The sequence below is a fragment of the Metarhizium robertsii genome (assembly GCF_000187425.2).
Source record: "Metarhizium robertsii ARSEF 23 chromosome Unknown MAA_Scf_5, whole genome shotgun sequence".
Classification (NCBI taxonomy): Eukaryota; Fungi; Ascomycota; class Sordariomycetes; order Hypocreales; family Clavicipitaceae; genus Metarhizium; species Metarhizium robertsii.
In genome coordinates this window covers 1,324,764-1,338,670 of record NW_011942193.1, presented here as the reverse complement: position 1 = coordinate 1,338,670, position 13,907 = coordinate 1,324,764, and the positions used below count along the sequence as shown (strand labels likewise).

General features: G+C 53.5%; 3 protein-coding genes across 3 annotated transcripts; 1 reads left to right on the top strand and 2 right to left on the bottom strand.

Moving 5' to 3' along the window:
- Nucleotides 1-2,378: 2,378 nt before the first annotated feature.
- Nucleotides 2,379-3,233, bottom strand: MAA_04254 (uncharacterized protein; the record flags this gene model as incomplete). Its single annotated transcript, XM_007822252.1, has 1 exon — nucleotides 2,379-3,233. One exon carries the CDS (start codon nucleotides 3,231-3,233, stop codon nucleotides 2,379-2,381), a length of 855 nt encoding a protein of 284 aa, XP_007820443.1.
- Nucleotides 3,234-7,968: 4,735 nt separating this feature from the next.
- On the bottom strand, nucleotides 7,969-9,639 carry MAA_04255 (transducin family protein; the record flags this gene model as incomplete). The annotated part of the gene is made up of 2 exons (XM_007822253.1): nucleotides 7,969-9,343; nucleotides 9,398-9,639. 2 exons carry the CDS (start codon nucleotides 9,637-9,639, stop codon nucleotides 7,969-7,971), a joined length of 1,617 nt encoding a protein of 538 aa, XP_007820444.1.
- Nucleotides 9,640-9,908: 269 nt separating this feature from the next.
- Nucleotides 9,909-12,839, top strand: MAA_04256 (pre-mRNA splicing factor ATP-dependent RNA helicase prp16; the record flags this gene model as incomplete). The annotated part of the gene is made up of 1 exon (XM_007822254.1): nucleotides 9,909-12,839. The coding sequence occupies one exon, from the start codon at nucleotides 9,909-9,911 to the stop codon at nucleotides 12,837-12,839; it is 2,931 nt and encodes a 976-aa protein (XP_007820445.1).
- Between the last annotated feature and the right edge of the window lie 1,068 nt (nucleotides 12,840-13,907).

Below are 13,907 nucleotides of genomic sequence, written 5' to 3'. Positions count from 1 at the left end.
CGAGGGCGGCTGATGAGAGGACAATCGTGAGGGAACATTGAACCAGGCAGGAGTTTCGAGGGACTGTGCAGAGGAGAGCGCGGCCCTGGGAGAGGAGAGAAGAAGAAGAAGGAATTAGCGTTTCTCATGTAGTAGTAGCGTTTTGCTAAACAACAAGCCAAGGTTCATTTCATGAAAAAGAAGATATCCACGTAAACTCCAACGAGCCCGTCACCACCTGTCTACACCCATCGGTGTAAGACTGCACCAGATAATGCTCCTCGTCGTCAACACGCCAACAAGGTCCGGGCAGCATCATCATAGGCCACTACGGTATTCTCAACGACCCCGGGGCACTCACCGCGTACTCGTCCCGCTACTCCTTCTCGAATGACGGCAAGTCCAGTATCCGGAAGACATGGCCTCTGCGCGGAAGTCCAAGTCGAGGCTCCGGGCGGCCTTGAGAACGCGCAGCGCCTCGTCTCGTCCCTCCGTGCCTGGGGCCTGGGCAAAACTCGCCGCCAGCCGCTCGCCGTCCGGGTCTGCGTCATCATCGCCGTTGTGCTCTTCCACCCAAAGTCAGCAGGCTGCTTGTGACGAGGGCTGCGACAGCTGCGCGGGGCTAGTCGATGTCGCTGACGGGTAGTTGCGCAGGCGGGCGAAAAGGGCCAGCGGCGGTGACGTGAGGCGTGAGGGTTGGGAATGACGACGATGACGTCAACTAGTCCGTGTCTGCTTTTTGGGATTCCATGTCGCCGGCGGGCGGAGCATGCCGCTGGACAGGAGAAGCACAACTCGGCGGTTCACCCTCACTCAACATTGAACGGAGGTGCAAGATTCCACCTGGCGGACCTGCGTCAACATGCTTCATCGCGACGTGGAGTGCCCGTACGAATCTGCCAAAACGCTGGGCGTCGTCGCCAACACACTCGGCCCGGCCATCAAACCCCCCTCCGATTGACGACACATCCCAAGAAGCCGGTTCCCATCGAGGCGTGACCGCACGCAAAAGCGCCGCGATGCAACCTCGCACATACCCCTATCCCTCCGTTAACCCTTAACCCCCATATAAAATCCGTCCGAGACGAGAAAAAGAAAAAAAAATCCGGCCATGCCAGTGTGCAGCATTAGGAAAACCCGTCGTTACCCGCAGGGACCCCTATTCAAAGACATCCCGCCTGGCAACCGCCGTTCCAAAGAATGCCCCCGCCACTAAAATAAATCGTCAATAGGCTTAGGGGGGAAACCTACAACATTCTAGAGGGGAGAGGGGGAAAATAGTCCCAAATTGTTTGAGACAAACACACGCGGTGGGCAACTAGCGCTACGAGACTACATACGTGCCGCAACGCAAATACAATGAAGCTCCTGGCGGAACTAGTCGCTAGAATAATACTAATAATAAAAAGAGGGCATCGAAAAAAAAAGGAAACAAAAGAAAAGAAAAGCAGGCGGCGTGGCCAGCGTCGCTACCGCTCAACGGGCTGCGCAATACATGCTCACAAGGGACAATCTAGACGTAGAATTCTATTGTTCTATCCGACAATTCCTAGTCTTTTACATAGGGGAAACTATCAGAGACACCGCTTGCAGAGTACTAGTAGTACTTAGCTTGCCTACTTAAGTAGTGGACTTGGTCGTTGCCATGTGCGACATTTGACACCACCGGCAGCTGCATACCTACGCACACATGTCATCTGATTCAGTCTTGGATACAAGCTTTACTAATACTGCCGCCTCCGTATGTGCAGGGTTTTGAAGGGCCGCTCGGGGAGATCACGGGGGGCATCGCGGCATGTGGTTCCTTGACTCGTTGCAGACTGTCGATCTGCCTTATGCAAACTGCACCACCATCCCCAGTGTAATTAAGGAGGCATGGCGCAACGAGGCGTCGGTGTACCACGCTTTATTCCAGGGGCTCGTCAAGCTGCACGTCACGGAGGCAGATATTTGTCAGTAAAAGGAAATTAATTCATCAGTGTCCCTAAGTGAGTGTGTAGAGGCATCGCAAGTGCGCTCCAAGGGCTCTGTACTGCCAACTTCAGTATTTGGCTCGAGATATATATCCACATCGTAACATTCAAGTCATCAGCCCGTGTCTGGTCTCTTATAAAACGCCATCTACCATTAAGAATTTCCCTCTTTGCCCGAGGGGCCCAGCCCCCAAAAAAAGGCTGGTATCTGTAGTCCGAAAATTCCATTCATTCATTCTGCCGCGAGATTCCACCGCTTTGACACAAGAAAGAGAGCGACACAAATAAGAGCGAAGCGTACCAGCCAGTTCGTTCATATACTCAAAAATGAGTGCCTTGAATATGTACAGCGAAAGGCGAGTTGAAAAAAAAAAGTCGCCACAAGAGTTGTGCCCGTGTCTCGGCCGTTGCCGAGGAACGATTGGCTCAAATCCAGAGGGGTGCGGCTGATGTGGCGTGACTTCGTTCGGGGAAGAACATTGTTGAAAGACCCTGGATAGCGCTCAAGTAGTCATCTGGGCTTAGCTTCTTGAGGCCTCGGTTATCGAGATACTGCTGTTCCTCGTCAATGGTGTCTAGGCAACTGTTGACGCTGTACTCTTCTGCGAGCTCAGTGACCTGGGCCAACTCATGTCCGAAGGGATGGGAATCCTTGGCCTGAGCTTGGGTCGAGGCAGTTGATTTGTTTGGCCGTGGCGCCGGCGTGGACTGCTTCTGGGCAAATGGCGATGGGGCGTGTGAGGCGGATGAAGCTCTCGTGGCCGCTGAATGATGGCGAGAGATCGGTTGGCCAGCCTTGGTGGAAATGAAGTGGTCTAAATCTCGAGACATGCGCGAGACGGATCTCTGGCGGGCAATAGCTTCGTATGAATTCTTCTTGGTGTGCGAGGGAGAACGCTTGGGAATCGCGGGGGGCTCTGGCTCGACGGGCAAGGTCGTCGATGCTGGTGCGGCAGGTTTGAAGTAGCAGGACAAGTGATTCGGCTCTGGTGATGAAGATACATCGGGACTGGTGGGGGGTGTGGAATCTGCCGTGTCCTGGGATTCAACATCTGACCCTGACTTGCTGGTAGTTGAATTGCTGCGAGACGAGCGCGGAATATCGGGAGCATTATAGGACAGCATGTTGGTGGTGTGAAGAAGCTGCACCGGGGCTGAAATCTTGTCGCGAATGTTGTAGGGAATCTTGGTAGTGTTGCTTCGCTGAGGCATCTTGGCGCTCTCGGCGAGGTCACTGCCACCTCGAAGCCGGCGAGTTGTAAAAGCGCGCGACAACGACATGTTTGGAGGTTGACTGGCAAACAGGAAAAGGTGGAAGAGATTCGATGCCGTGGGAAGGGAATGCCGGATTGTATATTAGACCCTGGTTGACCAGTGTACACTGGTTTGCACGGCGAGCTGCACGAGGGGGGGGTGTGTCACGATCGAAGCGCCGACAAGCTCTCGTGCAAGACACCTTGTGACTCGGATCCGTAAGCGGCTAACCTGTGAAGTGCGGCGGCCACGAGTGACGAAGGAACACACTTGCCCAAATGGGTCTCGCTGAGGAACGTTACAGAGGATCGCGGGCTGTTGATAGCGCTGGAGAAGCGGTGACTAGCGCAAAAGGACCAGATGGTGCAGCGGGTGTGAGTGGGCGACTTGCTGACAGTTGCATCCACGGACTGAACGGGGAAGGTGTTTGACGTGGGCTGCACGTCGTGAGTCGATGAACAAATCCCGGCTTCGGCGGCTAAAATGAATGCTGCCGATATATAAAATCCGGCCGCGTCCCAACCGCAAAGAAAAGATATCCAAAGCCTGGGGGGGAAGATGTCGAACAAAGCTCCTGGTTCACACAAAGAAAGATGTGAGTGGTGGGTCGTTGACAAGTCTGGTTGATAGCAGGATGGCAGATGTGGATGCGGATATGCTTGGTCCTGTGAGAGTCTATGGTGAGACGGGGGCGACGACGGGCGACGGTTGGCTGATGACGCTGACTTTGAGGGCACAAAGGGTGCAAGGGACCAAGTTGATTCGGCGCGTCAATGCTGCTTGGCACACAGGAGCACCGTGACGGGCAAGATGAAGCGATTTCCCAGCTGGACTCGAGCACAATAGTTGCGCAAGTTGGTGGCACACACGGGAAAATCCAGTTCCAGTGTGGTGGAATCGGCGACGCCCACTGGGGGTGAGAAAAATGATGATGAGATGAAAGTGAAGCTGAAAGGGAGAGTAAGGCTTGCGCCGTTTGCCGAGAGAGTGTGAGAGAGGCGGCCAGGTGACAACCGCGGGCTGTCAGTCTGCTTCTGCTGCGAAAGGAACGGTCAACGTTGGACTCGAGATAGGCCTTGAAACTATTTTGAGGCTCGTTGCTGGTGTAAAAGACTTCGCACTGGGCGATAGGGACTGGAATCGAACGACCCAAGAATCAACGTGGGTTTCGGGACTGTAAAAGGAACGAACAAATGGTGCGGAATGAACAACGTCAGAGAGAGAGAGGGAGAGGTGGACGTAGAACCAGCGCGCAGAGGAAGAAGCGAAAAAAAAAGAATCAAGGACGCGAGCCTGTCGACCAGAGGAAATATGAAGGCGACGCGAAGGCCATGGAAGGGGTCGAGGCTTTGGACCGTTTGCACACGGGGGACGAGGGAGGCGTCTGGTCGATTCAATGATATCGCCCAACCACATGCAGTCGTTGGCGCCAACCTAGTACTGACTCTAGAGCACAATACATTGTAAATACTACTGAGTACTACTACCTGTACGGCAGAGCACAGACAGAGAGACGCAGGCACAAGCAGGAAACCAACATTTGGCCCCACCCCCTCTCTTCAGTTTGTTCCCATTCGGCTCCTCACCCGCTCAATAAAATCTGCCTGTTGGTTGGCGTCCACTCATCCCCCCTCTGGTCCCTGGCTGGCGGTTCGTGGGCAGTGCTACTAGCTCTGGACCGAGTACTCCGTCCAGTCACTAGTACTCCGTAATGCTCCATGGCCGTTCCCTCTTCCCACCTCAAGCCGCTGATGGCACGGACGACATGACCGGCTCGCCCCTGCATCGATGTCGCCCTTTGGCCATACTCGGCCAACCAGTGAAGGTTGGCGCGCCCAGGTCCACAACGTCCACCTGCCCCGAGGCGCCTGTCGGACGGCTGTGTGGACCCCCGTCGTGGGGCCGGCGGTGCGGGCTTGGCCAATGGAATCCCGATAGCGACTCGCTAGCCAGGGGCAGGCCATCCCTGCCACGCAACCAAAAAGTTGAGCAAGGAACCATCAAGGGGGACCAGAAAGCAGACTCGACTTCTTTACTCCGTACTTAGCTTTTGACCATTTTTTTTAGGCTCCTCACTGTTATCCTTTGGGCTGTACGGAGTAGCCCCAATATTTGCTTGCCCTGGTTGGGACTCGAGTCAACTTCGATATCCACCTTGCCGTTGGGCGCCACACCGCTGTAAACTCTACCTGCTGCCAGTGATTGAACCGCTGCCTTCTGGCTTCTGGTGGTTCGCTCCCAAGACAGCTCCTTGTACTCCGTAATCCGCAGTTGATGCCTGGCGCTGCGTGGTGCCTCCATTCGGGCAGCACGACATTGAGCTTCGGTGCCGAACATGTCTCTGTAGCACTCTGTATGTACGTGTATATACGTGGCCGACTCGATACCGGTCCACTCGTCGCGTGGCGTCTTGGTTTAGCACAAGGACATGCGCCGTACAACAAAAAAAAAACATCGACACTAATAGTAACTGACACGATACTCGGCACAAACTACACAGACAAACAAGACAGCAGGCCACGTACTCCGGACGTTCCGCATCCCTTAGCGCTTGGGACAGAATGAGCTTCGATGCCCTCCGAGCCACGACGCCACGATGCGAAGTCTTTGATACTTTGATATCGACAAGGCTGTGTGTCGGAGCAAGTCAACCTCGGTACGTACTCTTCTGAACAGGACTTCTGGGGCTCGTCTGCGTGAGTACATATGTAGTACATAAGCAGTATCTGCAATGTTCTCCTTCTCCGTGCCTGGGCAGGGCGGGCATGGGGTGCTGTCGACTTCAGGATGCTGCGAACCCTTCTTCAACCCTTCAAATGTCTGGTTCAATTCTTCCACTCACGGCACCCTCCCGGCCAGCCATTGGTTCGGCGCGCCGATCACTGGTGGACTGATCAGTTTCAGAGTTTTGGGTGGCGCGTGGTGCCTGCACAAGCGTTCAACATGAGTGTTCTTCATTTGCTCTGCCATCCGCCAATGACAATGCGCCGCTCCCTGGGCGCTTCCGTCGACTTGCGCCTGCCCATCTTGCACATGTCTCAGTGCTGGTTTGTCTGCCTCTGCTCTGCCTGGACCTTTGTGCTGGCCCTTCAATGGCTCCGCGCTTTTGACATCTCTTGCCTTTCGCCATTGCCATTTTGAGATCTCAACACAAGCCGCCCAAGTCCTCGCGTGTCAACTTCTGGCACGTTCTCCTGCTCTTTCCTTTCAGGTTATTTTTAGCCCTTTTCTTTATTACCAATAGTCACAAACCGAGCTGGTACTATTAATTGCCCTGCCATCTCATCTTACTACTCCTGGGTAAAGAGCCCTCCCTGTATTGCCCGCCCGCCTCGCCTGCTGCCCTGGCGGACGCCATCGTCGAGGCTATTCGCCGAGATCCGTCCTCCCTAATTATTGCAACCGCGAATTCTGTATTGAGCTCCCACTTGCCGATGACGGTCTCCCGGCCTGCAGTCTTCCTCGTCCCCATCCCGACCCTGTCTGTGCACCTAGTTTTCCACGTTTTCTTTATTATGCAGGCTCAGATGTCCCAAACTGACGCCTAGTTTGTTTCCATCGGAAACAAGGAGATTTTTGCATGCGCGGCAACAGGAACAGGCTATAGTCTAGAATAGAGTTGAAGAAGAAAAAAAAACCGTCTCACCAGACCCCGTGTTTACGTCAAGAGGGAGACACAAGAAACAAACGCCCCTTTTGTCTTCATGTTTATATTCGACTCCTCCCCTCCTTCTTGTACCGTCCGGTGGACCACGCGATTAATTCGTCGCACGTTTCATCCCTACGAGCCCATCCACGAGCGATCCACAAGCCGTGTTTCATCTCGTCGTGGGTTTCATGTTTATCCCCGGGAAGTGCCGCACAAACTGCACGACTCAGATGAGCGCTCAGCTGATGGATGAGCAGAAAAACGGTAACGAGGTTTCTGACTGGTTTGATGTGCGTAAGTGTTAAAAATGTCTGAATTTCGATGCGACGCTCTGGTGGTGCTTGTAACGGCTTGAGCGTCATGTATCTGCAACATGTGTGTTGTGCAGCTGCCTGCCATTGAGATTGGGGTAATTTGCCCGGCATGCATGTGCCTGTTTCCTTTGCAGCGCGGTACTACATGCCGCGTGTGCAAGTGCATTTTATTCTTATTCCTTGGCCGAGAACAGTTTTATTTTACTCCTCTACATCCAGTATCAGGTATATTACATAGTGGCACCACGAAGATTGGGCCAACACGGTGAACGGTCACTCCGTCCCATGTCAATGACATCTGGAGACTGGTCGCAAACCCTGCTCATTTAAAACTTGGGTAAGGTATTCAGACAACTACAGTACAGACGAGTTCCACTTTGCTGAGGGCCTGGTGCCTGGTGAAGAGAAGTACTCTGTGTACTGTACGTGCCGTCATAAATCAAATGCGTTAGGACCCTGGCCAGATTTGACACGTCTTGGCAGTGCCTTGCAATAAATTAATCCTCACACGTCTCTAACGGCATATTGCCTCATTTCTCGTTCGGCTCGTTCGGATACATGGCAAAGAAAAAAAAGATAACGGGGGTTTGATCTTGAAGCGTGCGAAATCGATTGCACTTTTGAACACCATTTTGCCACTTTTTCTGCCTCTCGCTAATCTATAAGCAAAATATGGCATCAACTATGTAGGATATTGTCAATCGCAAAACACGACTCATCTGGTTCATTAGGGCGTACCACAGTCGTTCTGACAGACTATAAAAAATGTGAATCTCCTGTCGTCTTCATTCACTCCATTTTAATCCTCATCCATGGACTCCCCATCCTCTTGTCCCTCGCCGTCTTCCTCGGACGAGCTGCTCTCGTCCTCCTCGACACCAACTAGACGATCCTCCGCGACGTCATCCTTTTGAGCCGGAACCTTTTGCGCAAAGACCTTGCGAACCGCAGCATTGGTGCTCGTGTCCCAGACTTGCATGTTGCCATTGCTACCTGCCACGGCCAGGCGGAAGCCGACTTGGGCATCTGGCGCAAACGCCGTGGCAAAGACTTTGCCGACATCCAGGTTGCGAGAGACGACCATCGAGGGACCGGTAGGTTGAATGCTCCACAGCTTGACGGTTCTGTCGGTGGACCCGGTCGCCATGAAGCCCGGGATGACGCTGTTGATGTCAAAGGAGGAAACGGACTCGTCGTGGGCTTGGAGCGTCCAGACGGACTTGGTGGCTGTCGGGTTGGAGGGCGCGTTTCGGACATCGTGGTAGTGTATGCAGCCGTTCTCCGTGGACACGAAGAAGTAGTTTGAGTCGTGGGGATCCCAGCGTACGTTCTCGACGTCGCTTTCTACACCCCAGCGCGGCGCTTTTGCGTCGGGGGCTCGCATGTCAGCGGCCACGATGGTGCGGTCGTAGCTGCCGCTGAGTAGAACCGTAGCCTCGGTATTGTGCCATGCCAGAGAGCACACCTTGTCCGTGTGGTAGGAGTACGACTTTGCACATTGCGTCGTGTTCAGATCCCATAGTTTGACTGTCTTGTCGGCGGATGCGGACGCCAGCAAGTTGCGGTGTTGTCTGTTGGCAGCCAGTGAAAGTACCGCGTCCACGTGGTAGGCGTCGTTTGCCTTGGCCTTTTTGGACTTCTTGCCCTTCTTGTTCTTCTTCTCGCCGGACTCTGCGCTGGCGGCCTGCCCGAGGATAGCGTTCGGGTACATGCAGTCGATGGTGTCGAGGTCCCAAATCTCAATGTCTGGGTCCATAGTCCCTACTGCAACGTAGTTCCCCTTTCCCCCCTTATCGCCGCCAGAATTGTTGACGGGCATGTCGAGCCACTCGAGTGCAAGAGGGATGGCGGGCAACATGATGTCGTGATGCACGTAGAGGTTGTCGCCTTCGTCTTCAAATACATAGACTTCGAGGTGCGCGAGCTCATCTTCCACCTTGGCGGAGAGAATCAGGTTGTCGGTGGCGAGAATTTGGAGGTCTTCTTTCTCTTCGTCGTCGTCATCCTCGTCTTTTAGAGTAATGTATGGATCATCTTTGTTGGAGTCGTGGTACGCCAATGCCTTGAGGTTTCCGAACATGCTCATTCCCGTTCCATCTTCATGTGCTTCGGGTTCGTCTTCATCGTCGTCATAATGCTCTAGATCATACTCCTTCAGGTCGTCGTCGTCGTATCTGTGCCAAGGTTAGCATCCTGATTTATATGATTTTTCGAATAGGGCGGCGAACTTGGCCTCGGTAGTTGGTTTTTCGCCCTCCACGTCCATGCTCTCGTCGTTGTCCGCCTTTTGATTTTGTCCGTCGGAGCCCTCCTCCTCTTGCGCCTCCTTCAAGTCCTCCTCGGCATCGTCCAGTTGGAGCTTGGCGAGCTCAGCTATGCGCGCAAACTCACTTTCGTCCAGAGTGTACTTTTTGGGAAACGGGGCTGCAAAGCCGCGAGGCACCCATTGAGCGGCCGTGATCATAGACATCTTGGGCCAACTGACAGTCTTCTTGTCCGGCCTTGCAAGCGGTGCACCCAGAATTCAACCCGACCTGGAACAAAAAATCGGCCTGGCAGAGTCCAAAAATTTTGGTAGTGGGGTTTATCGATAAGCAAGCTTGTTTGGCGCGGCCAGACATGGATCGGGAAAACTCCGCGACGGGATTGTGACTTCAGAGCTAGTCCATGCGACTCGCGCAGAACTGGCTTCTCGACCGCACGATTCATTAGCTGCACAAGGCAGCATACGGCGACAAGATGGCTGGGGGCAGAGACTACGACTACGATGGGTACAACCCGAAGAGGAGAAGATTGGACTCGTCGCGACCGCAACACAAGCTTCAAGATGGGTCGCGTGGCTCAACACCCCGGGCTCAATCTAGCTACGCTGCTACCCCGACAAGAGAGTCTGAAAATCAGGGGCCAGACGAAGACGATATGCTAGCTCTGGACCGAGATTGGTACGGAGGCGATGAGTTGGGAGGGCATGCTTTCGGTGACGATACACACAACCCCTTCGCATCTTACGAGATTTCCGCCTGGGAAAGCCAACAACAGGAGTCTGCCAAGGCCGAGAAGATGGCGAGTCGGTACGACGCGAGACAAGAACAGCGTCGCAAAGAAAACGACGCATGGGAAACGAACAGAATGTTGGTCTCGGGTGTCGCTCAGCGACGAGACATGGCATCAGACTTCGACGACGAAGAGGCAACCCGAGTACATTTGCTGGTTCACGACCTACGGCCACCGTTTCTTGACGGGCGGACCATCTTTACGAAACAGCTTGAGCCGGTTCCCGCCGTCAGGGACTACCAGAGTGACATGGCTGTGTTCAGCAGAAAAGGAAGCAAGGTCGTGAGGGAGGCCCGGCAGCAGAGTGAGCGTCAGAAGCAGGCTCAACAAGCGACCTCGATTGCTGGGACAACCCTGGGCAACATCATGGGTGCCAAAGACAACGATGAAGACAGCGCTTTACCTGGACCTGGTGAAGACGGCGCCGAGAAGAGCGAATCCAAGGGCAACAAGTTCAGCGCGCACATCAACAAATCCAAAGGTGCCAGCGACTTTAGCAGGAGCAAAACGCTTCAAGAACAACGACAGTATCTGCCGGCATTTGCGGTTCGCGAAGAACTTCTAAGAGTTATCAGGGAAAATCAAGTTACCATTGTTATTGGCGAGACGGGTTCGGGGAAAACCACACAGTTAACACAATTTCTGTACGAGGATGGATACGGGCAGACCGGCATGATCGGCTGTACGCAGCCTCGACGTGTTGCTGCCATGAGTGTAGCGAAACGTGTTGCCGAAGAAATGGACGTCGAGCTAGGTACAACCTGTGGCTATGCCATTCGATTTGAAGATCACACAAGCAAAGAGACTGTTATTAAATATCTAACGGAAGGCATCTTGCTCAGAGAATCTCTCAATGAGCCTGATTTGGATAGATACTCGTGTATCATCATGGATGAAGCGCACGAGCGTGCATTAAACACTGATATCCTACTGGGATTATTCAAGAAGATTCTTCAACGGCGACGGGACCTCAAGCTCATTGTGACCTCGGCGACGATGAATGCGAAACGATTCTCGGATTTCTTTGGAGGTGCACCAGAGTTCACAATCCCTGGGCGAACATTCCCAGTTGATGTCATGTTTCATCGATCGCCAGTTGAGGATTATGTGGACCAGGCAGTCCAACAAGTCTTGGCCATTCATGTTTCCATGGATCCGGGTGACATTCTGGTGTTCATGACTGGACAGGAAGACATTGAAATCACCTGCGAACTGGTACAGAAGCGGTTGGATGCGTTGAATGATGCGCCAAAGTTGAGCATTCTTCCTATTTACAGCCAAATGCCAGCAGACCTGCAAGCAAAGATCTTCGACCGAGCTCCGCCAGGGGTACGAAAATGCATCGTGGCGACAAATATTGCAGAAACCAGTTTAACAGTCGACGGTATCAAATACGTAGTTGACGCAGGTTATTCGAAAATGAAGGTGTACAACCCCAAGATGGGCATGGATACGCTTCAAATCACGCCAATCTCTCAAGCCAATGCTTCGCAACGTTCTGGCCGTGCCGGCCGAACGGGGCCGGGAAAAGCGTTTCGTCTCTACACGGAAAAGGCTTTCAAGGAGGAGCTATACCTGCAAACGATTCCAGAGGTCCAGCGTACAAATCTCTCAAATACGGTTCTAATGCTCAAGTCCCTGGGGGTGAAGGACCTGCTCGACTTTGACTTCATGGACCCGCCGCCGCAGGACACCATTTCCACGTCCATGTTCGATCTCTGGGCGCTGGGCGCGTTGGACAATCTCGGGGAGCTCACTGAACTAGGGCGCAAGATGAGCGCCTTTCCCATGGACCCGTCCCTGGCCAAGCTTCTGATTACGGCCGAGCAGTATGGCTGCAGCGAGGAAATGATTACGATTGTGTCCATGCTCTCGGTCCCCAACGTGTTCTACAGACCAAAGGAGCGCCAAGACGAGGCGGATGCTCAACGAGAGAAGTTCTGGGTGCACGAATCAGACCACCTGACGTATCTCCAAGTGTACCAAGCCTGGAAAGCTCACGGCTTCTCAGACGGCTGGTGCATCAAACACTTCCTGCACTCGAAATCACTGCGTCGCGCCAAAGAAGTGCGTGAGCAAATCGTGGACATTATCAAGGCTCAGGGAATGGAGATGAACAGCTGCGGCATGGACTGGGACATTATCCGAAAATGCATCTGTTCGGGCTACTACCACCAGGCGGCAAAGTACAAGGGTTCGGGCGAATACATCAATCTGCGGACCAACTTGGCCGTTCAGCTCCATCCAACGAGCGCTCTCTACGCCGGCCACCCGCCGGATTACGTAGTTTACCACGAACTCATCCTCACGTCCAAAGTGTACGTCTCTACCGTCACGGCGGTGGATCCTCACTGGCTCGCCGATCTCGGTGGCGTGTTCTACTCGGTCAAGGAGAAGGGATACTCGATCCGAAACAAACGCATCACCGAGACTGAGTTCAACCGCAAGATGGAAATCGAGGCAAAAATGGCAGAGGACAAGCGTAGAGACGAAGAGCGCAAGCAAGCCGAGGAAGAGAAGGCGACTAAAAAGAAGGCCCCAGCTGACACCAAGAAGATTGTCACGCAGGGCGCGGTCAAGAAGCCTGTCATTAGAAGAAGGGGCCGAGGTTTCTGAACGCTCAAGTTGACGTATTTTTGTATTTATTTTAATTACTAACTATAGGTGGGTGCATGGTTGATACAAAGCGATGGGGATCCTTGGATAAATAAACATGATACCAAACACACATATACACTGGCGACTGCCAATATTAATGGCGTATAGAGAAGCTCGCCTCCCCTTCAATGACATCGCGATCCTCCCGTGTGAGCTGTACAACCTTGGCATGCCGCGGTCCCTGATCGACATCCTTTAGGAATTTGGAAAGAGTGTCCTCGTCGCCCTGCGCTTCTCCTTCTACCTGGATTGTACGGTTTTATTCAGCAACGATTCTCGAGGCTCATGACGGCAGCGGACAAGGGGCGCAATGGTGGTGACCAACCTTGTTGTCTGCCGTGTTTCTGCACCAGCCTGTGATTCCATACTCTTCGGCTCTCTTTCTCGCAAAATACCTGTACTCGGGAGGTCATTACCCTGGTAGTGCTTTCCGCCCTTTTCCCTCCTACCGGTCCAAGGACAGTTACCTGAATCCGACGCCTTATCGCGCGAACCGTCAGCAAGAGCCCCCCAGACCCTTGAACTCTAAACTTGGCTGTGAGGAGTCAAGTCCGACGTACCTTGCACGACGCCGCCGTGTGCGACGAAAAAGACCTGCGGCGCTCGGGGGTTAGTTTGAGCATGCGGGGCGTATTTTGCATTGCCGCCTACTCTTTTAGCCATCTGTGCTCTGGTGATGGATGATGATGTGTCGCGAGTCGACGAGTGTAGAGGGGCGTTTCCAAGTTGAGCTTGCATCTCAGCGCAGCTTGAGAGACGATGACGGCGAGACCGGTGGAGCCGCCATGTGCTGCCGAATTTCAAGCACCTAGGTTGAAAGATGCTTCCATGGGCCTTGCGCAGACTAAAACAGAACAACGAGTCGCCTGGCAAGCGTAATAGTCCCTCTTTTACGTGTAAAAAGTTTCCTCTCGTCACACATGTGCAACACGTAGCCATCAGAGTGCCCATGTCCTGCACCCGGTTTCGTGTCCCGCCAAATGACGTCCCTCCCCGTTCCACAAGCCTTATCGATATCGGCACGAC